The 26,116-nt window shown below is 44.7% G+C and overlaps 1 protein-coding gene across 1 annotated transcript; it reads left to right on the top strand.

Moving 5' to 3' along the window:
- Positions 1-17,049: 17,049 nt before the first annotated feature.
- On the top strand, positions 17,050-21,897 carry LOC121160783 (disintegrin and metalloproteinase domain-containing protein 1a-like). Its single transcript, XM_040986848.1, has 2 exons — positions 17,050-19,243; positions 21,812-21,897. The coding sequence occupies exons 1-2, from the start codon at positions 17,050-17,052 to the stop codon at positions 21,895-21,897; spliced, it is 2,280 nt and encodes a 759-aa protein (XP_040842782.1).
- Positions 21,898-26,116: the final 4,219 nt, after the last annotated feature.

The raw sequence follows: 26,116 nt of genomic DNA, 5'->3' as shown, positions 1-26,116 counted from the left end.
GCCGGGCCCAACAAAGCATTTTTTTAAAAAAAGTTTCTTTATTTTTATTGCAAAGTCATATATATAGAGAAGAAGAGAGACAGAAATATCTTCTGGCTGATGATTCACTCTTCAAGTGATCATAATGGCCGGTGCTGTGCCAAATTAATGCTTATGAAGACATTATCCATAGCTAGAAGATATTAAAAATGCATTTACAGTGAAAACATCAGTGGTAGAATCTTGATTGAGAAGAGTATGATGCTTCATGCCTGTTTTATTGACCTAATCTGTCCAACTAGGATAACTTCACCCCTAAGATTCTCTCAACACTGATTTGTTGAAGCTTATTTAACCTGAATAGAAAATGTAACCTAGGTATTGAAGGACTGATTGGAAACTAATATCCATTTCCAGTTACCTATTATGGTTTCTGAAAATAACTATTTTCTTTCTATTACTTGGGTAGCTAGACAGCCATTAGTATAAGAAGGAAAAAGCAAATGGGAATTTTGGGGCAAGAATATAGTCATGTTGTGTGGCTGAATGAGAGAAGAAATGTGAAAGCAAGCTTTGGAAGCAGACCAAAACTTACAGGGGAAATCTTAGGGGAACCTTCTCTGCTCTATACCAAGGAGGTGAAAGTGTCCATCAGGAAGTTCTCACAGGAATATCCCAATCATAGAAAGGGTGTGGAGGGAGGAGAAATGGTGACCTATATCCAAAAAACTCCAGTCTGCAAATGGACTGGAATTTCAGTTCTTAACTAAGATGTCCACCTGGTCTGTCAGGTGTACCCTTTTTCATTAAACTTGATCATTATGCTTACTGTTATTCTTGGTTTTATGACTAAATTCCTTCTTGCTTGAAAATAAGGATCTCTGAGAGCAAATGGTGGGTTTTTATTTTGTTTAAGATTTCTTTCTTTTTTTTTTTTTTTTTTTTTTTAAAGATTTATTTTTATTATTTTTTCATTGGAAAGGCGGATATACAGAGAGGAGAGACAGAGAGGAAGATCTTCCATCCGATGATTCACTCCCCAAGTGAGCGCAACGGGCCGATACTATGCCGATCCGAAGCCAGGAGCCTCTTCCGGGTCTCCCACGCGGGTGCAGGGTCCCAAAGCTTTGGGCCGTCCTCGACTGCTTTCCCGGGCCACAGGCAGGGAGCTGGAAGGGAAGCGGGGCTGCCGGGATTAGAACCGGCGCCCATATGGGATCCCGGGCGTGCAAGGCGAGGCCCTTTAACCACTTGCGCCACCGCGCCGGGCCCAAGATTTATTTCTTTTCATTGAAAAGACAGATCTATAGAGAGAAGGAGAGACAGAAAGATCTTTCATCTATTGGTTCACTCCCCACGTGGCCACAATACCAGGAACGAGCTAATTGAAGAAGCCTGGAGCTCTTCCGGGTCTCCCATGTGGGTGCAGGGTCCCAAGGTGTTGGGCTGTCCTCAACTGCTTTCCCAGGCTACAAGTAGGGAGCTGGATGAGAAGTGGAACAGGTAGGACATGAACCAGTGCCCATATGGGATCCCAGTGTTTGAAGGGGGATGATTAGCCAATCAAGCCATTGCACAGGGCTCAAATGGTGGATTTTTATTTTTAAAAGGAAAAGGTGATCTTTTCCCTGAATAAGGGACATGATACATGTCCCTGAAGAGCAGACATTACTGTCTGGCTGACCTTAACAGTTGCTACTTTACTTCCTCAGGCCCGTGTTTCCTCCTCCTAACATGACCGAACAAAGGTTGCCCCTTGGAGTGTTTATCAAGTTGAACAAGATTAAATGCATGAAGTTGTCTAGTGTAGTGTCTGCCACACTGTGGCCATGTACTCCAAGAAATGATAATAAGGCAGGAAATGTAATGTGATAGTGACTGCAAGATTCTATTATTACGTGCACATTGTTCAATCACAATCTGATTTAACCACTGTCAAGTCTTACCATTCAGTTTTCTTGACTTCTGTGGTATTATGGCAAACATGTTATCATTTGCAAATATTCTTTCTCCACTACTATATTGTAAATCTCTAGAGATTGAAGCTCAACATTTCTTTAGTTTGGCAGTCACTTTCTCAGGCACAGTTATGGTGAAGACTGGCAGGAAACTTTCTTCCTTTCCTCAAAGTCTCGCAGATGACAATGGTGGCAAGTGGCAAGGAAAGTAACTTTGCTTCCTAAATCCCAAATCAAGAATTTAACTATCAGCATTTCCCGACCTTGTCTGAAGTTCTAAACATCTGGATCTCCAAGGGAAGATTTATTTTCCCCAATGTAGGTGTTGGGCCTGGTTTGGTAACCTAGCAGCTAAAGTCCTTGGCTTGAACCCACCAGGATCCTATATGGGAGCCTGTTCTAATCTGGCAGCCCCGTTTCCCATCCAGTTCCCTGCCTGTGACCTGGGAAAGCAGTTGAGAATGGCCCAAAGCTTTGGGACCCTGCACCCAGGTGGGAAACCTGGAAAAAGTCTCTGGGCTCCTGGCTTCGGACTGGCGCAGCTACAGTCATTGTGGCCATTTGGGGAGTGAATCAATGGACGGAACTTCCTCTCTGTCTCTCCGACTTTGCAATAAAAATAAATAAATCTAATGTAGGTCTTGACTTCCCTACTTTATTCTCTTGAAAGAAGTCTCATTGTACTGAAGATCTCATACCTGCTGTACCCTTCATGTTTAAAAAATATTCATTTCTGCATAATTCTAGGAACTGTTGCATCTGTTAGTAAATAAAATGAAGTCCTTTTTCATGAAAAGTATAAACTGGGAGCAGAAGCAGCTATACAATAATCAGGTAACCATAAAATATGCAGGTCTAGGGCCTGGCAAGGTAGTCTTGTGACTAAACTATTGCTTTGCATGCACCGCAATCCCATAGAGGTGCTGGCTTGTGTCCCAGCTGCTCCCCTTCCCATTTGGCTCCCTGCCTGTGGCCTGGGAAAGCATCAAGGATAGCCCAAAATCCTGGGACCCTGTACACTTGTACATGTCCAAGTACTCTCTAGGTGGGAGACCCAGAATAGGTTCCTGGCTTTGAATCATCACTGTTCCAGCTGTTGCAGCTGCTTGGGGAGCGAATCATTGGACAGATCTTCCTCTCTGTTCTCCTCCTCCCTGTTTATCTGACTTTCCAATAAAAACAAATAAAATTCTTTAAAAAAATAAAAGAAAAATATATGCAGGTTTAAAAATATGTGTGATGGGGTCTGACATGGTGTCAGGCTAATCCTCTGCCTGTGGCAATGGTGTCCTATATGGGCACCGGTTCATGTTCCAGCTACTCCACTTCTAATCCAGTTCTCTGCTTATGGCCTGGGAAAGTAACAGACAATGGCTCAAGTCCTTGAGTCCCTGCACATATATGGCAGATCTTGAAGAAGCTCCTGGCTTCTGGCTTTGGATCGGCTCAACTCCAGCTGTTGCAGCTGTTCATAGAGCCAACCAGTGGATGGAAAAACTCTGCCTTTCAAATAAAAATAAATATATCCCACAAAAATATGTGTAATGAAGGGAAATAAAGCAGTACTGGGAGTGGCATTATGTGGACTATTATATTAAAATAGTGATCAAGGAAGTCCTATTTGTTAGAGAGATATTTAAGCAGAGGTGTAGACGCTGAAGGGAAAACTCTGTCAGTATTAGGGGAAGGGTTCAGTAGGAAGAGGCAACTCTAAATGAAGCATGGACAACAAACGGCAGAGAGGGTCAATTGTGTGGATAGGGTGAGCAGTGTGGAGGGTAGTGGATGAAGGTCAGAGACAGACTGTAGCAGCCTTGGAAAACAGTGATATATTTGTTTCACTGGTGATGAACAGAAGAGTGATAGCCAAAGAGTGACCTAAGCTGAAAAGGACTGCAGGATCACTCCATCTGTTATCTGAAGAACAGGTGGGGGCAGAGCACTCTTAGCAGCTCTTGTGATTTTCCAAGAGAGAGATGTTGGAAGATTTTTGGAAGGTGGCTAAAGTAGGGTAGTGAGAAAAGGCTAGAATTTGTTTTTTTTTTACATTTTATTATTATTATTATTATTATCATTTTATGATACAGTTGCATATTCCCTTATCCTTTCCCCAATTCCCCCCACCCCTAGTTCCTCTATATCATTACTAACATATAGTTCTTCATACACAGTCATATGTCCATCATTGCAGGCATGGCTAATGGCAGAGAGTCCAGAATCCTATTGTCAAGATGTAGTAAAGAGTTTCATTGTAAGTCTTTGTCTGGAAGTAGAAATGCATACTACACTGCATCCTCACATCTGGATGTTAGTCTCCATTTCAAAGCTACTGTACATCCCCTTAAATGAAAAGTCATAATACAAAATCAACAATAGAAAGAAAAATAGAAATTTTACAATGCCATGAAGTTAAATGACATGTTACTAGATATGACAGTCTCCATTACACAGCTACTATACATCCCCTTAAATGAAGAGCCCCAAAACAAAATCAACATCAGGGAGAAAAAAGAAATTAACAACACCAAGAAGTTAAATAACATGCTACTAAATGACTGACGTGTAGTCGAAGAAATGAAAATCAAGAACCTTCTTGATGAAAATGATGCCACTCAATATGGAATGCCAGGGTGAGGTTGCCTGTCGCGGATGTGACCACAGCGCCCAACCAGCACACATGAGAACCAGGAAGAGAGGGGGCGGAGCTGGCAGGGGAATAAGGGAGGGTTCCTTTGCTGGACAGCTACTCCCACTGGAGAGCGTGGGCTGGGATGGGGGCATCCCAGACTAAGTAGGGCTACAACACCTGTACGCCTCAGGTGGACTAGAAAAGCCAGGCTGGGCTGATTATTCCTACTAGTGCAAACAAAATTAGAGTGGGTGAGGGTTGTTTGGGATTAGCCACAGCATCAGCTGGCAGAAGCTGGCACTAGGGGCCAGTTCTGTCAAGTCAAACTACAGAACTACCTGGAGAGAGCACAATCAGGAAGTGGGAGAGGCCTGGGAGGGAAATAGTGGGCTCCTCCCTCTTGGGTTACCACTTCCACAGGAGGACATAAAACTAAGATAGCGGCTGGGGTGGAATGGGGTGTGGGACAGACTGGATTACTGCTACACTTACTGGCAAACCAGAGTAGGGGGCGGGCCTGGTGGGGGTTATTGTGGGTCACTCCAACTAGGCTGCAGCTCCCACTGGTTTATGTGAGGGCCGAGAATATGCTGGGCAGAACCAGGCAGGACTGCAGCACCCATTGGTTCCAGTGGAAGTTGGGAGTGAAAACAGAACCAACCCAGCGATCGCAACCACCAGCTGATCAGGGCGATGGACTGTGCCAGGCCCCTGTACTTGCTAGTACATTTAAGAATTTGGTCTGGTCTCCCCAAAAAGCTGTTGAACTTATCTGGACAATAAGATGCTGGTCTCTATGCTTGGTATATGCTTGCAATGAAGGAATCTCAACTGAACTTGAACTATGGTCATGCAACAAGGTGGAGGAATCCACCATGGGGGGGAGCGTTATGAGAGGGGTGGCAGGAATCCCAGTACCTATGAAACTGTGTCACATAATACAATGTTATTTAAAAATAAATTAAAAAAAAAAAAGAATTTGGTCTGATAACACCTCAGACAAAGTTTTTTTGGAGATCTCCTCAATTGAAATGCTGGACTCAGAACCCTAACCAAGAAAAGAGGGAAGACAGAACAGGTCAATCAACCATCTCAGCTATATGTTGGCAGCGAAATATGGGGCAAACAGAGACTCTATGATGGACTACGTCAATCAGTGGATTCTTCAAAAACCTCATCGTGCTTGGAGTGGCAAGATTGGCAGCGATTCATAACTGCTGAACTATCAAAACCACTTGAGCAAGAACCTCGGAGCTTACCCTACATGCGGGATCTGGGGAGGGTGGGAAATTGGGTGGGCCTTCGCCCTTAATACACCCCTTTAAACATGAAGGAAACAATATGGAAATAATATTCTTACCCACTTTCCTGTAGCCCTTGACCCTTTATGCACAAATTAACCATGTAAAGATTGTTAAAATAAAAAAAAAAAAGAAATAATAGTCTTACCGATTTTCCTATAGCCCTTGAATCTTTTACCCTAATAAACTATGTGAAGATTGTCAAAAATATAACTTAAAAAAAGAATTAAAAACAATTAAATGATGTCACTGCATGATCTATGAGTCATTGAATGATTCAATCAGAAGAAAGTGTTTTGAAGAGATGAAACCATCAGAAAACAACAAAACCCATGTGATATAGTTTCCGCTGATCTTTTTTGGTGAAGTGTGTCTCCTCCAGACAATAAACAGATGGGTTTTGTTTTTAATCCAGTCTACTAATCTATGACGTCTGATTGAGCTTAAGCCACTTACATTCAGAGTTTAATATGTATGGGTGGTACTTTGGTCTTGTTATTTTAGGAATGGGTTGTTCACTGGTTTAGTCTTCTGTTGTCATTTTACTGGGATGTTCTTCCCATTTGCCTTTGGCTTTGTTGGGTGCTATTCCTCTTCTCTGTAAAGAGAACATCCTGATGTGTCATTTGTAAGGCAGGTTTGAAAGAGGCAAATTCCTTTTTTTTTTAATTTATTTTATTTTGACATTCTTTACATAGTTAATTAGATTAAGAAGGTTCAAGGGCTACAGGAAAGTGGATAATACTAGTATGTTTTCCATATTGTTAGCTTCATATTTAAAGGGGGGTATTTAAGGGAGAAGCCCACCCAATTTCCCACCCTCCCCAGGTCCCGGATGTAGGGCATGCTCTGAGGTTCTTGCTCAAGTGGTTTTGATATTGCCACAGATATGAATCGCTGTCAATCTTGCCACTCCAAGCACTATGAGATCTTTGAAGAATCCACTGATTGACATAGTCCATCATAGCTGAGATGGTTGGTTGACCTGTTCTGTCTTCTCTCTTTTCTTCGTTAGGGTTCTGAGTCCAGCATTTAGATTAGGAAGATCTCCAAAGAAACTTCTTGTATGTGCTAACAAGTACAGGGCCTGGCACCGTCTGACACTCCAATCAGCTGGTGGTTGCAATTGCTGGGTTGGTTCTGTTTTCACTCCCAACTTCCACTGGAACCAATGGGTGTTGCAGTCCTGCCTGGTTCTGCCCAGCACATACTTGGCCCTCACATAAACCAGCGGGAGCTGCAGCCTAGGTTGGAGCGACCCACAATAACCCCCACCAGGCCCACCCCCTACCCTGGTTTGCCAGTAAGTGTAGCAGTAATCCAGTCTGTCCCACACCCCATTCCACCCCAGCCGCTATCTTAGTTTTATGTCCTCCTGTGGAAGTGGTAACCCAAGAGGGAGGAGCCCACTATTTCCCTCCCAGGCCTCTCCCACTCCCAGATTCCAGTTGATGCTGCGTCCAAGCCCAAACAACCCTCGCCCACTTTAATTTTGTTTGCACCAGTAGGAATAATCTGCCCAGCCTGGCTTTTCCCTGATCTAGTCCACATGAGGTGCATAGGTGTGGTAGCTCTGCCTAGTCTGGTCTGCCCCCATCCCAGCCCATGCTCTCCTGCGGAAGTAGCTGTCCTGCAAAGGAACCCTCCCTTATTCCCCTGCCGGCTCTGCCCACTTCCTTTCTTGTTCTCAGGCTGGTTGGGCGCTGCGGTCCCTTCCAGTACAGGCAACCTCACCTCGGCATTCCATAATGTGCACTAGTCTTTGTTGCGACCGAACCTGGGTCGACCCACACTGGTGCCTGGATTTGCCAGTGGATGATGTGGACAGATTCAGCCTGGTCTTGCCCCCACGTCTGCCAATTGTATGCCAGTGGGTAGCTTTCTATGGCCTTTTCTGGGCTGTTTCCTATCATGTTTCTTGCATTTACCTGCTGGGTCTGTGTCCTGCCAGAGGAGTTGCCCAGGCTCCTCCATCAGAACCTCTCTCAATGCCGGGTTTCACGCTTACCAGTGGGTCCATGAGCCAACCCTACTCAGTCCACCTCCTGTCATAGCAGGAACTGTGGCTTTTCCTGACTGGCCTTCCACCCAATCTGGTTCTTGCTGTTGGATGTTCCAGCCCAGCCACGGTTTGTCCATACCCACGTATGGCTCACACATGGCTCAGTAGGGGTTTGAGACCCTGCCTAGTCCATCCCACATCTACCCTGGTCCTCCAGAGCACCAGGGGGAGTCGGGGTCCGGCCCAGTTCGGTGCATCCAATCCCAGTCCACACTTGTGCCAAGGGAGACTACAACTGTTTCCAGATCAGAACGCAGCCCCCCTTCCAGGCCACGTGCCTCTTGGTGGGAACCTCAGCCCAGCTAGGGTTGGCCCCTTTGCTCCCCAACAGGGTTTGTTCCCAGCCATAGATCACATGCCTGCCAATGGATGCTCTGACTCAGCTTGGCACAGCCCCTCCCCTGTCCCGAACGCTGCCTTAGACACTGTGGCTTAGCGTCCCTGGCTCCCGCAGACCAGCAGGTACAAGAGCCTAGCTCGGCATGACCTCTGCTCCCTCCTGGTTTCTAGTTTCACTTGTGGGCTAAGGTTTGCTCAGTCATGCCTAATCTACTCTGTTCCATTACCAGTTGACACATTGGCCAGCTGTTGGAGCTACTTTTGCAGGACAAGCCCCAAGCCATAGCTTCTGCATGACTGGTATTTGCTGCTCAGCATTATTAGTGATTGCAAGTTTTGCTAAGGAAGAGTTACTGCCTGTTTCAGGTCCAAGAAGCACAATGGGTTCAACCTGGAGCTAATTAAGCAGCAACTCAAAGAACCAAATCCCCAGAGGGAAAACAGCTCACCATGTGCACGTGGCGGCTGTCCGGGATCCAGGCATGAGATGCCCCCGTCCTGAGACCCACCCACCAGCTGCCAGGAGGCTGCTGGAGGTTTAAATAACCCAGGCCCAAGGTCGCGCCCTTCCCCAATCCCATTCACCGCCCCATGAAGGCGGCGAGTGGGTCCCGGACCTGCCCAGTCCCGGAGGCCTCCCCTCCTCGGTCTACTCACCCCAAAGGAAGCGGCCCCTGAAACCCAGCAGGCCCGGGGAAAACAGCTCACCATGTGCACGTGGCGGCTGTCCGGGATCCAGGCATGAGACGCCCCATCCTGAGACCCACCACAGAGGCAAATTCTTTTAACTTTTCTTTACTATGGAAAAATTTTATTTCATTTTCAAAGACAAAAGAAAGCTTAGCAGAGTATGTTATCCTAGGCCAACAATTTTTTTCTTTTAGAATCTGGAATATGTCACTTCATTGTCTTCTTGCCTGTAGTTTCCTGTGAGAGGTCTCCTGTAAGTTTAATTGGCATTCCTTTATATGTCAATTGATTTTTTCACGTGCACATTTAAATATCTTTTCTGGGCCCGGCGCGGTGGCGCAAGTGGTTAAGGTCCTCACCTTGCACGCCCGGGATCCCATATGGGCGCCGGTTCTAATCCCGGCAGCCCCGCTTCCCTTCCAGCTCCCTGCCTGTGGCCTGGAAAGCAGTTGAGGACGGCCCAAAGCTTTGGGACCCTGCACCCACGTAGGAGACCCGGAAGAGACTCCTGGCTTCAGATCGGCATAGTATCAGCCATTGCGCTCACTTGCAGAGTGAATCATCGGATGGAAGATCTTCCTCTCTGTCTCTCCTCTCTGTATATCTGCCTTTCCAATAAAAAATAATAAAAATAAATCTTTAAAAAAATATATATCTTTTCCTTGTGTTCAATTGAAGAGAACTTGATAATCATGTGTCTTGGTGAAGATCACTTTTGATCAAGCCTGTTGGGAGTTCTGTGCTCCCCCCGGATTTTATTTCCCAATTCTTTCTTCAGATTAGGGAAATTTCCCTTTATTACTTCATTAAATATATTTACAAACTCAGCTTCTCTTTCTGCACCTTCTGGGACTCCCATAACTCTCATATTTGGCCTCCTAATAGTGTCTTTCAGTTCTTGAATACTTTTTTGGCCTGATGTAGCTCTGCTTCCAGCTTTTTGTTTGCTTTCCCCTGATGACAGGAAATATGTTCCAATTCTGAGATTCTTTCTTCTGCTTTCTTCATTCTATTTTGGAGACTCTCCATTGTACTTCTAATTTGCTCTACTGTGTTCTTAATTTCTGATATATCAGTCTTGATATGCTTTATTGCTTCCTTAAATTCTTTGAACTCTTGCAGGAGCTTCTCATTTTTGATCAGAAGCTTTAAAATGAACCTTATGGATTCTGTGTCCCCCATTTTCTCGATGTCTTCCTCAGATAACTCTGAGGTTGGCATAGGGTTTTGCTCCTTTGCAGGGGAGTTTTCGGTAATATTCATTGTGCCTTTGTCTCTTCTTTTGCTCTTGATCATTGTACTTCTGGTTAGCAAAGTCTTCTCCTTGGGGCATGTTTCTAAGCTGTCTACAATGCGATTTTACTTATTGCAGTTGGTACACAACTTTTTGCCTGCAGCCACTTGTGCCACAACCTCCAGCGAGTTCCAGGTCTGGGTTCTTATGTCAGATTTCCACTGTGGTTTCCACAGCCCCAGCTCCTGGTTCACCACTCTCCACCTTTGTGATACTGTACTGAGGCTACACCGTTGTCTCTGCAACCTTTCTCCCACTTCTGATTGGAGCAGGTCCCAGGATTAGAGAGACACCAGGTGTCCTATATAATAAGGCTGTTGGTGGAGCTGATCTTGCTGGAACCTGTTGGACGTTAGGTCTGGGTGCCACATGGACCTATTTTGACTCATATGATGCCACAATCGGTATTATTTTTCTGTGGGACCAGTGCAATCCATGGAACTCAGCAAGTTCTCTGAGCTCAGCACATGCACAGCTCACTGTTGTCCCCTGCAGTCCCAAAGCTATTGCCACAGTGTACAAAATGTGCCCGGCATACGACTACTTCAGTTCTTGATCTGCTGGCCATCAGATCTGAGGGCTACCCAGACCTGTCTTGGGTGGAACCTGTAGAATGCCACGTCGCTGCAGTTCACTGAGTCAGAAATGAGTACACTCTCAGCTCAGCATATGCTCATTCCTTCCCCTTGCCTTTGCCTCCTTACACAAAATGGCGCCCAATTCAGCTCTAGGGGGCTGACTGGGCTGTGAAATCCACCCTGTTCTCGCACTGCCCATCTGGGATCTGCTGCTCTGTCTCTACTCCTGGTCAAATCAAACAGAAAAAGCAGGAGGACCGTTCTTTGTCTGGGTTCACTTCCCAAGCTCCCAGTGAAAGTCCCTTCCCACCTGGTTGCTGGTAGAGTTCTGGCTGCTGGTGGAGTTCAGATCACCATTAGCTGAATGCCACTGGAATATCAGTCACTGCAACACTACACCGTTGTGTCTGCTGCTTTCCTGTGTTCGTCAGTCTCCAGGTACCCCTGTGCTGTTGTTCTGTCCTTTCCTATCTCCTGAAACATGTCCTCTCTGCTTCATCCTGATTAAACATGTCCATTTAAACATGTCCTTACCCTATTCCACCATCTTGATTCTCCCAAATTTGGATATTTTGTGAGGCAGAACTAAAAGGATTTGCTGATGGAGCAAAAGCAAAGTTTGAAAGAAAGGCAGAAGAGAAGATGACTTTGTCATGAGGAACAGCTAGTATGTGGATTCTGCATTTACTGAGAAGGGGATGAGCAAGCCTTGGGTCTTGGGCCAATGCAGAGTGTGAGACCTGCTAAGTACCCAAGTGACTGCCAGATAGAAAAGGTGATAGGGTCTGGAATTCAGATAAGGAGTCAGCCAGAAATGAGTATCTGATAGTTGGCTGTGTTTAGATGATATTTCAAGCCATGGAACTGGTTAGCTACCTAGGGAGTGAATAGAGGAATGGATTAATACTGGGTGAGCACTCAGCTCAAGAGCATTCCATGGGAAGGCCAAGGATATGCCTGCAGTGGTAGGAATACCACCACAGGAGAGGCTTGTCCTGAAAATCAAAAGGAACTGTGTCTCCAAGAGATCCTCTGCATCCGCAACCCCTTGGCTCTGTTTTCAACACAGATTTAGCATGTGACCTGGAGACAACAAGCCATTAACAGGTCTTTCCGTTTCTACACTGTTCCCCAATGACCTAATTCTCCACTCAACTAAAATGTGATATCACACTGATAAAGGTTTAATAGCTGCTAAGCTCATGGAGAGAGGACAAATCATGTTATTCACAATGCAGTCATTCACTGGTAATCTGTGGTAGCTGAGCTGTATGTGTGGGGAAATGAAAACATTACTCTGCTAGAATTGATAGAGAAAGAATGGGTCCATAAATATTTATGAAGATGTTCATTCTCATTAATATTCAGGGTATTTCAAAGCATAGCCCCAAAAGACATTTGTTTGTATCAAAGCTTTGGAAAATTTTAAAAACCCAATACCGAGTATTCCTGAGAAGGTATAGCAGTGTACATTATCATACTTCTTTGGAAGCACAGATTGGGATATAATTTTAAAGTACAGTTTTTGTTGTTCTAGTTAAACTTAAATTTTTACCTATCTCATGGCTTAGCATTCTATTTCTATTTAAAATGGATTTGTATCATATTACATTAGCATCTCTAATAGAGAAGGATAACATTGGGCCCAGTGTGGTAGCCTAGTAGCTAAAATCCTCACCTTTCATGGGCCAGAATCCCACACAGGTGCTGATTCTAATCCTGGCAGCCACTCTTCCCATCCAACTCCTGCCTGTGGTCTGGGAAAGCAGTCAAGGATGACCCAAAGCCTTGGGAACCTGCATCCACCTGGGAGACCCAGAAGAATCTCTTTCCATTTCCACCCAAATCACATATGCAGTTTCTCTATCTCTCTGATACTTTGCAAAACATGTAACACCAATTTACACACGTATCCCACTCAGTCAGTAATCTTTCATCTTAGTTCAATGACTGCAAAACATTACCATGATTAAGTTATATCTGATGACTATGTTTTTCTGCTGAAGCATGTGAGAAACACAATCATTCCCATGATCAACAGAAAGACAAATTAGTTTATAAACTTACAGCATAAATGCCCTGTGTATATTTACTGTCCCTAATTTATTACTTATAATATCCTGGACATTCACAAAAAGTAATCAGACTGTGTAACAGCTTGCTTTAACTTCCCATCATTCCCTGGCACCTGGCTTTGGATCAGCTCAGCCTCAGCTGTTGCAGCCTCTTAGGGAGTGAATCATCAGACAGAAAATCTACTTCTCTGTCTCTCTTCCTCTCTGTATATCTGACTTTCCAATAAAAAATAAAGAAACCTTAAAAAAACAGAAAACAAAAGAAAGGTAAGACATATAATTAAAAAATGAATTGTGAGGGATTCACAGAGAAATTTCAGTGTACACAGCAATGGAAAGAAACAAACTATGATTTCACATAGTAATATGGAAGGTATTTAAATGAAGCCTAAGTAAGCCATGTTAAAGTTGTAATTAAATATATTCACATGAAATCAAAGCCAAGGGTCTGCCACAATAGTCTAGGGGCTAAATCCTTGCCTCATAACTGCTGGGATCCCACATGGGTGTTCGTTCGTGTCCTGGCTGCTCCATTTTCATCCAGCTGTTTGTGGCCTGGGAAAATAGTTGAGGATGGCCCAAAGCCTCTGGACCTTGAACCCATGTGGAGACTTGGAGGAAACACCAAGCTCCTGGCTTCAGATTGGCTCAACCCTGGCCATTGCAGCCACTCGGGGAGTGAACCAGCAGACGAAAGATGCTTTTTTTTTGTTTTGTTTCATTTTTAGTTAAATGCTCTGATTTTACTCATTAGAATTTCATTTTTAAGGAAACATTAGTCACCTGGATTTTTTTTTTATTACAAAGTCAGATATACAGAGAGGAGGAGAGATATAGAGGAAGTCGAGTCACTGGGATTAGAACCAGTGACCATATGGGATCCTGGCACATTCAAGGCGAGGACCTTAGCCACAAGGCCACACCACCGGGCCCAGATGAAAGATATTTCTCTCTGTCTCTCCTTCTCTCCTTCAATCTGTTTTTTTTTTTTTTTTAAATAAAGAATAAATCTTTTAAAAAAAATCAAAGCAAGAAATGAAAAAATGCACCATAGATTGTGCATGTAAAAGGCAAAATTACAAAGAAACATGAACAAGCAGTTACTCTAAAAGATAGCTTCATGTGTGAGAAAACATAATTATACGGAAGCAACAAGTTACTTCTGTGGAGCTCACAGTGCTTATTGCCTGAAGAAAAGGATGGCTACCTGGCTTTTCTACTTGCAATAACTCCTTGAGATATACATCCTTTTAAAGAGTTATCTGAAAGACACTGGAATACCGAGTTAAAGAAACAGAAACAGATGGAGAGAAATCTTCCGTCTGCCGGCTCATTGTCCAAGTGTCCCTAATGGCTAGGGCTAGATCAGGCCAATGCCAGCAGTCCAGAGCTCCATCTGGGTCTTCTGTGTGGGAGGCAGGAGCCCGAATCACTAAGTCATCGTCTGCTGCCTCTCAGGGTGAGCATTAGCAGGAAACTGAAGCAGTAGGCACAGTAGCTGGGACTCCATCCAAACACAACAGCATGAAATGCCAGAATTTGCAAGAGGCAACTTAAACACTGCCTGAAAGCTTGACCTGCATCAATTTTTAAATTATGTTTATTTTTACAGCAGAGTTACAGAAAGGAAAAGAAGAAAGAGGAGAGATGAAGGGAGGGAGGAAGAGAAAGATAGAATATGAATGAATCTTTCATCCTTGGTTCACTTTAAATGTCCACAATCACCAGGGGTAGTCCAAGCTGCAGCCAGGAGCCAGAACTTCATTTGGGTCTACCATGTGGGTACAGAGGCCCAAGTACTTGAGCTATATTCTGCTGTTTTCCCAGCTGCATTAGCAGAGAGCTGAATTGAAAGTACAGCAGGGCCCAACGCGTAGTGACTGAAGTCCTCGCCTTGAATGTGCCAGGATCCCATGGGGGCGCCGGTTCTAATCCTGGCTGCCCCATTTCCCATCCAGCTCCCTGCCTGTGGCCTGGGAAAGCAGTCGAGGACGGCCCAAAGCTTTGGGACCCTGCACCTGCGTGGGAGACCTGGAAGAGCTCTTGCCTCCTGGCTTTAGATCAGTGCAGCACAGGCTGTTGTGGTCACTTGGGGAGTGAATCATCGGACCGAAGATCTTTCTGTCTCTCCTCCTCACCCTCTCTCTCTCTATTTGACTTTGCAATAAAATTAAATAATAAAATCTTTAAAAATTAAAAAAAAGAAAGTAGAGCAGCTGAGACTTGAAACAGTATCTATATAAGGTGCCAAGTTAACAGGCAGTAGCTTTATCTACTATATCATAATGCCAGCCCCTAAATATCCATCTTAAAATGCACATTTTAGGGCCCAGTAGAGTAGCCTAATGGCTAAAGTCCATGTCTTGCATATGCTCCAGGATCCCATATAGGTGCCATTTCATGTCCTGGCAGGTCCATTTCCCACCCAGCTCCCTGTTTGTGGCAGTAGAGGACAGACCAAAGCCTTGAGACCCTACACCTGTGTGGAAGACCCAGAAGAGCTCCTGGCTCTTGGCTTCAAATCGGCTCAGCTCTGGCGACTGCAGCCAGTAAGGGAGTTATTCAGATGGAAGATCCTCCTCTCCGTATATCTGACTTTCTAATAAAAAAAATTTTAAAAATTTTAAAATGCATTTTTTGATGAATGGAACGTGTTTTATAATTATAAAATGTCACCCAGGATGACAGATAAAAAGACTATAAACAGCAAACACGTGTCCCTTTTTTCAGTTTCATTGTGCATCAGACATAAGATTTGAACAGTTATTGGGGAGTGATGTGGATTGACGCAAATAGTTCTATTAAGGTGAGATATTACAGCCTATGAGGAGGTCAGTTCATGAACAGATGTATAAGGTATAAAGAAGCAATGGGATCATTATAAAAATGAGGTACACAAGAAACTGAAATGGGAAGAGACCTGCACATGAGTGAAGAGATTGCCCTCGGTAGCAGAGATATTTAGATACTGTGAATTCATCCAGGGCCCACATGTGGAAGCACTCTTTTGAGTACTTCAGTGAAATGTGAAGCCTGTCAACTGACGAACAGGACATGGTAGGATAAAAATTTGGAGATTGTGAATGTGCTAGTATACAACATTAATATGCACGTGAAGGTTCCTGAAGGTGTTTTTAACCATTAAGTCAGGCACAAAGTAAGTACAAACAAAGAGCATATAACCGATGACACACTAGCACTCATTCCTACAAATCATTTATTCATTCATAAAAAATAGCTTTTGGTCATCTGCTCTTGGACAAGGGCTTCTCTAGGCTTCCCATAGGGAGTCAGGATGAGCATTTGGATGTGGCCATTGAAAACACAGAGATTACATTCCACTACAGAGGATACACAGCCTTCACTAAGCATATGTGGTCACAGGACTACCAGACAATGTGCCCATGACAATCACACATAATAGGGCTACATAGTTGGCAGTGTTATACCATTTCTTTATACAATCTATACTATCTTGAGTAAGTACACTGTCTTATCTGATAGGTCCCCAAACCCTTGGTGTCTGCATTGAGTGAGGCACAGGGTAGCCACCTCACTTGCTAGAACCAACAGATTGGTCTTCTAGATGCATGCACATCTATGTGCCTCAATGAGCAGAAAAGATCAACTTGAATTAATACATTCATGTGCTGTTAAGGAAGAGTTTCAGAAAACAGCAAACGAGCAATGAAGTGTGCCCACCAAAGAGGTCTCCTCAGCCCCCTGGTTTGGAATCTTTGGAGTTAGCTGAGTAACGGACAACAGGAGGGGAGGGGAGGAGTGTTCTGTGTGGCCCTGTTGAGTGAGGTTTGGAGATTTTGTTTCCTCTTTGAAGGTATCATCCTGCATTATAGAGTGTATAATCCTTCATAATACATCCCTCCATGATGTCAAAAGGAGTATAACCAGGGAGCACTGAAGCTGATGCCGTGGGAGAGCAACACAGACAAAGAATGACCTGAAGGATGACAGAGACTTAGAAAGACTAACTATAATCAAACAAAACAGGAAAACTGTAAGTCTAAGAATCAGGAACCATAATTTCTACATAAATCTGACATTAATTCCTGTATCCAATTCTGTGTCATGAAGTGTTACTGCTGCTGCACATAGGTCCCACATCATCAACTGATTCACCAGGGCCATGTCGGCAACAACCTCGGTGAGAGTCTCTGCTTCTTCCCTATCATCCCTCTGGCAACCTCATGTGTTTTTATATGAGACTTGGAGACTGCTTCAATCTTTGGGTCCCCAAATGAAAGGTCTGGGGCTTGGACCAATTCCAGGTCTCTCATGTTTCAGAGTGGGAACCATGTTGCTCTGGGGGGTGATTTTTCTCCCAAGTATATACATGGATTTAGTACATTATTCTTCCTATGAAACGGTCATTCCTGACACTCTGACAATTGATGAAAGTGAAAAAACAAGGGAAAAACCAGGGGGAAAGCCCTCATATGTACTATTTATACAAGGCCAGAAGCACCTGATTCACCTAAATGTGAAGAGAGATTATTTCGTGAATGACTTTCCAGTCTACAGCTATCACGATGGGGTGCTAGAGCAAGAAATGCTTTTCATTCCACACGACTGCCACTATGAAGGCTACATAGAAGGGGTGCCAGGCTCTTTCGTGTCTATCAACACCTGTTCAGGCCTCAGGGGCATTCTGGTAAAGGGGGAGACAACCTATAGCATTGAGCCCTTACGTTCTTCCAAACAATTTGAACATGTGTTGTACACCATGGCACATGGAACTCGAGTCTCCTGTGGTGCCACTTCTAAAGGCGGCCAAGGAGTGTCTACCAGTCAGCAACTAGGTGGCAAGAGGCTTCCTAACTCACAGGCGCTGACCTATTTGTGGTCACACATCAAGTATGTGGAGATGTTTGTTGTGGTCGACAACCAGAGGTTCCAGATGTGGGGCAGGAACATCAATGAGACAGTTCAGAGAGTCATGGACATCATTGCTCTGGTCAACAGTTTCACTAGGGGAATAAACACAGAGGTGGTGCTGGCTGGAATGGAGATTTGGACTGAGAGGAACCTGGTAGAGGTTGCTGAAGACTTACAAGTCACACTCAGGAACTTCAACAGCTGGAGACAAGAGGAGCTCGTCCATCGTGTGAGGCATGATGTTGCCCACATGATTGTTGGGCATCACCCTGGAGAGAATATGGGCCAGGCATTTCTCAACGGGGCCTGCTCAGGTGGGTTTGCGGCAGCTGTGGAATCCTTCCATCATGAAGACGTCCTCCTGTTTGCAGCACTCATGGTGCATGAGCTTGGGCATAACCTTGGCATTCAGCATGACCACTCAGCCTGTGCTTGTAAAGGTCAACCCTTTTGCCTCATGGGTGAAAATGTCACTAAAGAAAGCAGCTTCAGCAACTGCAGCTCTGACTACTTCTACCACTTTCTTCGTGAACACCGAGGGGCCTGCCTGTTTAACAAGCCGTGGCATAGAAGTCGTGTGCGCAGGACCGGAAATTGTGGCAATGGAGTGGTAGAAGACTCAGAGCAGTGTGACTGTGGCACTGCCTGTTCTTTCAGCAAATGCTGTGACTCACAATGTAAACTGAAGGGGGGGGCCTTGTGTGACCTTGGACCTTGCTGTGTTGATTGTAAAGCTGCACCTTCTGGACAGGTTTGTCGTAAACCTGCAGGACCATGTGACCTTCCAGAATACTGTGATGGTGTGTCTCCAGTATGTCCTGAAGACAGATATAAACAAGATGGAACTCTGTGTCATAAACAATATGGATGTAAGAATGCTAAATGCATGGACGCTGATACACAATGTTTGTCCAGTTTTGGGTACCCTGCAAAATCTGCCCCAAAAGAATGTTATGCATTTTTTAACGGAAAAGGGGACAGGTTTGGAAACTGTGGCCGTCCCCAAAGTGGTCAGGGTCCATATACAAAGTGTTCGGAAGAAAACGTATTATGTGGGAAGCTTATCTGTACAGGTATATCAAATGTCCCAATACTTGAATCTCAACATACAGCGGTCCAGAGTCCTAATGAAAATAACTGGTGCTGGAGCATGGATGCCCACACTGGCAAGGCTGACATCCCTGACAAAGGAGATGTGAGTCCTGACACTTACTGTTCCCCGACCCAAAGTTGTAAGGACTTTACATGTAGTGATTTAAACTTGCCAGGTTTTAACTGCAATCAAGACACAACATGTCATGGCAATGGGGTTTGTAATGACTTAGGACACTGTCACTGCAGCAAGGGCTATGGACCCCCTAATTGCAGTGTTGTGGGAGATGGGGGCAGCATAGACAGTGGCCCTCCTGGTAAACCAGCTGGTCCACCCTCAGGAGGTGGAGATGGTGAGAATGCTGCACAGGACGAAACTGTAAATCAGACAATATTAATAATCATTATACTTATAGCACTCTTAATATTAGCTATAATTATTTGCTTCCTGTGCCTTTTTAAAAGTTCATTGACTGGCAAACGTGAAGAAGCTCCTCCACCGACTGAAGCAGCAGCAGCCCCACCACCAGCAGCAGTCCCACCACCAGCAGCAGTCCCACCACCAGCAGAAGCTCCACCTGAAGCACCAGAAGAGGAAGGGGAAGGGGAGGAAGAAGAGGAAGAGGAAGGAGAGGAAGAAGAGGAAGAGGAAGAGGAGGAAGAAGAGGAAGAGGATGAAGGATAGTCCTAAGAAGTGGGAGGATGAAGCCAAATATATCAAACTCCTCAAGTGCTAAATGGGAATGACAGGCTCGGCAAAGAAAAGGCGAAGAAAGAATCGAAGGCCCCCGTAGCTCTAACTAGACCTCCATAGTCTCTGAAATTACATCAATGTAAGGAGGAGATATTGATCCATTTTCAATACTAATTTATAGAAACTTTCATTTAGTTTATTAAATATCGCAGTACATTTTTTAAAAAATATTTCATTTGAAGTCTTCACAAACAAGTAGACATTGATGCCCTTGTTTCTTTGGACCAATCTTTTCAGTCACCAGAAAGTCTTTTCAGCACATGGTATCTTCAGGATGGTCTTTAATATAAACAGATGTGCCTGGATTTATCACTATTACTATGATTTTCAGTTCAGTAACAACTACCTATTATACAAGGACAACTGTTTAAGTGATTGTTCTAACTTGCCCTATACTTGTGCATTCAAACAAGAAAATTTCAAATCCCAAACTAAATAAACCTGTATTCCTATTAGACACTTCAGGTTCCATGTGGTGTAGTTCCTGAGTACATTTTGTTCTGTGGATCCATGGGAAGGACTAGATCTTAAAAGAGGACCTTGCTTGCTCCTGGGTTAACTAGCTGGCAATGAAGTCACTCACTTTTCCAAATTTGCAGGTTTTCAACGAGACACATGTACATTCAATTCCTTATTGCTAGTATTTCTAGGTGCTACCTACAATCATACTGTCTTTTTATCTAAACCATTTTTTCCCTCATGCACAGCTTTCATAGCCTTTCTGTTTTCCCAATTTTCTTGTGGCAAATTTCATATCCCTAGCTTTCTGATAACAGAGTTTAGAAACTGTCTATACTGGGTAGTGCTGTGGCATAGTACGTAAAGCTGCCACCTGTTGCACTGGCATCCCACAAGGGTAGCAGTTTCAGTCTTGGTGGCTCCACATCCAGTTCAGCTCCTTGCTAATGTGTCTGGGAAAGCAGCGGAGGATGATCTAAATCCTTGGGACCTTGCACTCACATTGGAGACCTCAAAGAAATTCCTAGATCTTGGTTTTGAACCAGCAAAGTTCCAGCCATTGCAACCATTTGGGGAGTACACGAGCAGATAGAAAAACTCTTTTCTCTTTCTTCTCCTCCCACTTTCTCTGTGACTCTGCCTTTCATAAGACAAAATCTTCAGAAAAAAATGTTTGTGCTAATTTTATAAAGGTAAATTTGGATCCTGCAACACTGATGAATATATGTATGAAATTAAAGTTAGTCTGTGTTAAACACTTAAATAAAAACTTAAACATCAGGAAATCTCTCCAGTAGCAGGAATAGAGCATGGGAGGTGTCAATTACTTTGAAAGAAAACATAATGCAATTATGGAAATATAAAATTTACTTCATTTATTCTGTGCTAGACACTATTATTAGACAAACTACCAATCATTATTTTAATTTAATTTACCCAGTTCCTCAATGAAACCTCAACACTGTCCATAAGAAGAGGTACAAAACAGCCTATTCTTGAGCTGGCTATTAAGGGTGGGAACCTGCATCCCTCCCCAGGCATGATCACATCTGCATGCACCATGTCTTAATCAGCTTTGTATTTCAAGAAAAAGTGATGAGGAAGACACCTGGTATTGTTCTTAACCGCCCAGAGCCTGGCTCTTCTTCCTCAGTCACTCCTATGAAATAAAAATTCTACAAAAGCTCATCTCTCATGAGGCCACTACTTTGCATTAACACCATGATTTGATATTTTCTCCCCTATTGGATCTCGAAAGTATGGCAGGTTGGAGGGACTGGGATTGGCATGTTGGATTTGAGAGTGCAGTTCACTATATGATGCTTAGTATGAGCAAGTGAGTGATTTAACCAGAACCAATCATATTAATATGGCAAAGATTTTTATCTTAGCAGGGTGTATCTTCCCAGTAAGTAGCCATTTTACAACTGAAACATTTCTTGATGCAATTTTGCCAATGTTGTAAGCTGACATAAGTTTTACAATATTTATAAAACAAACTGTAGTGAAAGGTTAAAGCCTGTTGATATAGACTATGGCAGGGAACAACTAGTTTTAATGTGGGCAGGAATGAGCAAATAGAATTTTGGATCTTAAATCTCCAAAGTTTGAGTATGGGGCCCTCATAAACCCCCAGAGGGGTCCCTGTGTGACAGAATCTGTTCCAACTTCTAGGAAGTCTGCCCTTTCTCTTGAATTTTTCCCTTAGGTGCTTGGGAGCATTATAAGGAACATAATCCAGAAACTTGCCGGGATGTATTTAGCCTTGCTGAGTACCATCGCAAGACAATTTGATGAAGAGGTTTTAAAAAAGATTTATTTATTTGAAAGGCAAAACTACAGAATGAGAGCAAAAGACAAGGAAAGATATGGGTCCAGTATGTTGGCTCAATGGATAAATCCTCATACCTTGCAAGTGCCAGGATCCATATGGGTGCTGCTTTGTGTCCCACCTACTCTACCTTCCATCCAGCTCCCTGGCTGTGGCCTAAGAAAGCAGCCAAGGACGGCCCAAAGCCTTGGAATCCTGCACCCATGTGGGAGACCAGGAAGAGGCTCCTGGTTCCTGGTTTCAGATTGGCTCAGTTTGGGCTGCTGGGCTATTTGGAGAGTAAACCAACAGATGAATGATCTTTCTCTCTGTCTCCTTCTTTTCATAAATTTGATGTGACTTTCCAATAACAATAAATAAATCTGAAAGAAAGAAAGAAGGAAGGAAAGAAAGAAAGAAAAGAAAAGAAAAGAAAGAAAGAAAGAAAGAAAGAAAGAAAGAAAGAAAGAAAGAAAGAAAGAAAGAAAGAAAGAAAGAAAGAAGGAAGGAAAGAAAGAAAGGTAGGTAGATAGGTAGGTAGGTAGGTAGGTAGATCTTCCATCTGCTGACGTATTGTCTAAATGGCCACTGTGGTAATGGCTGGGCAAGGTCTAAGCACACTGGAAACTCCATCTAGATCTCCCATGGGATGACAGGGGCTCAAGTTTGGATTATTATTATTATTTTTTAAAGATTTATTTTGGGCCCGGAGCAGTGGCGCAAGTGGTTAAGGTCCTCGCCTTGCACGCCCGGGATCCCATATGGGCGCCGCTTCTAATCCCGGCTGCCCCCGCTTCCCTTCCAGCTCCCCGCTTGTGGCCCGGGAAAGCAGTCCAGGACAGCCCAAAGCCTTGGGACCCTGCACCCGCGTGGGAGACCTGGAAGAGGCTCCTGGCTTCGGATTGGCATAGCATCGGTCGTTGCGCTCACTTGGGGAGTGAATCATCGGACAGAAGATCTTCCTCTTTGTCGCCTCTCAGATTTATTTTTATTTTTATTGGGAAGGCAAATATACAGAGAGGAGAGACAGAGAGGAAGATCTTCTGTCCGATGATTCACTCCCCAAGTGAGCGCAACGGCCGATGCTATGCCAATCCGAAGCCAGGAGCCTCTTCCGGGTCTCCCACACGGGTGCAGGGTCCCAAGGCTTTGGGCCGTCCTGGACTGCTTTCCCGGGCCACAAGCGGGAAGCTGGAAGGGAAGCGGGGCAGCCGGGATTAGAACTGGTGCCCATATAGGATCCCGGGCGTGCAAGGCGAGGACCTTAACCACTGCACAATGGCCACCGGGCCCAAGTTTGGATTATCTTTCTCAGCTCTCTAAGCAGCTACACTTAAACAAGGATTCATGGGATCCCACTGTCACAGGCAATGGCTTAAAGCCACTGTGCCACAATGCTGGCCCCAATGGTGACTTTTTGCAGTGCTTCCCTACTTTCTCTAGGATTTGGTTGCTCTTTGCAGAGTAACCAGACCCTTTCCCTTACTCCCTTAGCTTCTCCCAAAGCCTAGCCAAGTGCAGGCTCTAGATTTTTCTTTCTTTTTTAAATATATTTATTTGTTTGAAAGGCAGTGAGTACATGTGTGCGAAAGAGAGAGTGAGAGAGAGAGAGCACCTTCACATAAGCAAAGATATGTCCCTACAATTTGTTCTGATGTTGACAACTGACAATTAATAATTTTAATTAGAGAAAAACTGGAAGTTGGGGGCCCAGGCTTTGTTTAAAGGGGGCCGGGTAAAGAACTGAGGTGCAGGAACACGTGGCCTAAGGAGTCTTGAAATGGTGATACTGTTTCCTAACTTCTGAATTGTAAATTTCTATTGTTTTCAGAAGGCCTAGCAAAAATTACTTTTACAAAATGAGATCCTAGCTTAAGTGCTCCTTTTATTTTACTGCACCAATATCTAGTAAAATGCTATCTTCAGGCCCAGTGCAGTAGCCAAGTGGCTAATGTCCTCACCTTGCACAAGCCAGGATCCCATATGGCCGCTGGTTCTAATCCCAGCGGTCCCACTTCCCATCCAGCTCCTTGCTTGTAGCCATGGAAAACAGCTGAGGACCGCCCAAAGTCTTGGGTTTCTGCACCCATGTGGGAGACCCGGAAGAAGCTCCAGGTTCCTGGCTTCAGATCAGTTCACCACCATCGCTTATGGCCACCTGGAGAGTGAATCATCGGATGGAAGATCTTTCTCTCTGTCTCTCCTCCTCTTTGTATATCTTCCTCTCAATAAAAATACATAAATCTTTTTAAAAACACTATCTTCATTTATTTTTAAATATTTTTGCTTTGGGGGGTCAGCATTTGGTGTACTAGTAAAGCTACCAGCTATGATACCATAACTTCATATGGTGACCAGTTTGTGTCATCAGCTGCAATTTTTTTAAAAAAGATAATTATTTTATTCTTGATGATTTTTAGATAGTTGATTAAGGTGATTAGGGTCAAGGGTTACAAGAAGGTGGGTGAGACCATCATTTCCACATTCTCTTTTTTTCCTTCCTGCATCTGTGGAAGGGAGAAGATAAGGGGAGAGGTCACATGCAGCCTCCCAAGTGCTTCTGTACCCTGGGGCAGAGGACAGTCACCCAACACCACCCCAGGGTCCCCAGTGTGGGTCAAACTCTGAGGGTCCTGCTTAAGAGGTTTTGATAGTTCAACAGTTCTGAATTACTGCCAATCTTGCCACTTCAAGCACGATGAAATCTCCAGAATCCACTGGTTTACATAGTCTACCTTATAGTCTTCTTTGCCCAATATTCACTATTAACACTTGGCTGGGATAAGTGATCAATTTGTTCTGTCCCCCTCCACCCTCTTTTATGGTACCAGGTGTCCTCTGCAGGCTCCACTGTACTGTCATGTCCTCCATGTGCACCTGGGCATGCTGTCCACTGCTCCATCTGAACCACTGAGGAGGCCCAGCTCTGACACATGCACTCCACAGTCAGACCACAGAACCTGCAATTCTCTCCATGGCTGGGCTTCTGAGTCCAGCAATTCAGCTGGGGGGGATCCCCACAGAAATTTCACCTGAGGTGATCCCAGACCTGATTCTTATGTGTGCTTGCCAACATAGAGTCTGGCACAGTCTGTTGCACACACTGGTAGTTGCAATTGCTGGGTCAGTTCTGACTCTAGCCCTGTCTTCCATGCAAACCAATGGGTGTTGGAGCCCAGCCTGATTCTGCCTACCACACACTGGGCCCTCATGCAAATCAGTAGGAGCTACAGCCTAGTTGAAGTGACCCGCAATAACCCCCATCAGGCTCACCCCATGCACTGGTTCCCGTGCTTGCCAGTATGTACAGCAGACTGATCCAGTCTGTCCTACATCCCATTCAGCTCTCATACATGTCAATAGGCACTGAAGCCTAGTTCAACCCAACTAGCCCCACTATCCAGCCCATAGATGTGCTGGCAGTTGCCACTCTCTCTTTAGTTATGCCTGTCCCAATCCTGGTTTTCATGCTTACTAGTCAGAGTGGCAACCCAAGAGGGAGGTGCCCACTCCCACTTCGGGATATTGCACTCTCCAGGTGGTTCTGCAGTTTAACTTGACAGAATTTGCCCCCCATGCTAGCATCTGATGCTGATGCTGTGGCAAAGCCCAACCAACCCACACCACTCTGGCTTATGCATCCACCAGTGGAAACAGTCAACTCAGCCTGGCTTTCCCTCGACCTAGCTAACATGAGGCCCACAGGTGTTATAGCCCTGCTCATCATGGTCTATTCCCACCCAAGCTCCTACTTTGTGGGAGTGGTAGTCCAGCAGGGGAGCCTCTTGCAGCCCCCTACCAGGTTTGCCTCCTCCCCTGCAGGTCTCATGTGTGATGGTTGAGTGCTGTGGCCCAGTATGGAACGACCTGCCTCACCTCGGCATTTGCCAGTGGGTGCTACAGCCTGGCTGGCCCCAGCCCACCCCAAATTCCAGCTCATGCTGGTGGCGGTTACAACCTAGTCCAGCCCAACCAGCCCTAATGAGAACTGGCTTGTGTTGCAGCCTAACCCAGCCTAACCCACAATCCATTTTGGTGCTCAGATTAACTAACAGGTGATATCAACTGGCCCAGCCTGGCTTGCCCCCACCCTGAGCCAAATGAATGTCAGTGGACATCGTTACTTGGTCTAATCTGAGCTGCTCCTTATCAAGGTTCTTGCACTCATCTGCAGGCGCTGTGTCGAGACAGAGGATTTGCCAA

Source organism: Ochotona curzoniae, unplaced genomic scaffold (assembly GCF_017591425.1).
Source record: "Ochotona curzoniae isolate NIBS_2020 unplaced genomic scaffold, NIBS_Ocur_1.0 contig_46, whole genome shotgun sequence".
NCBI classification, from domain to species: Eukaryota; Metazoa; Chordata; class Mammalia; order Lagomorpha; family Ochotonidae; genus Ochotona; species Ochotona curzoniae.
This window is presented reverse-complemented; position numbering and strand designations above follow the sequence as displayed.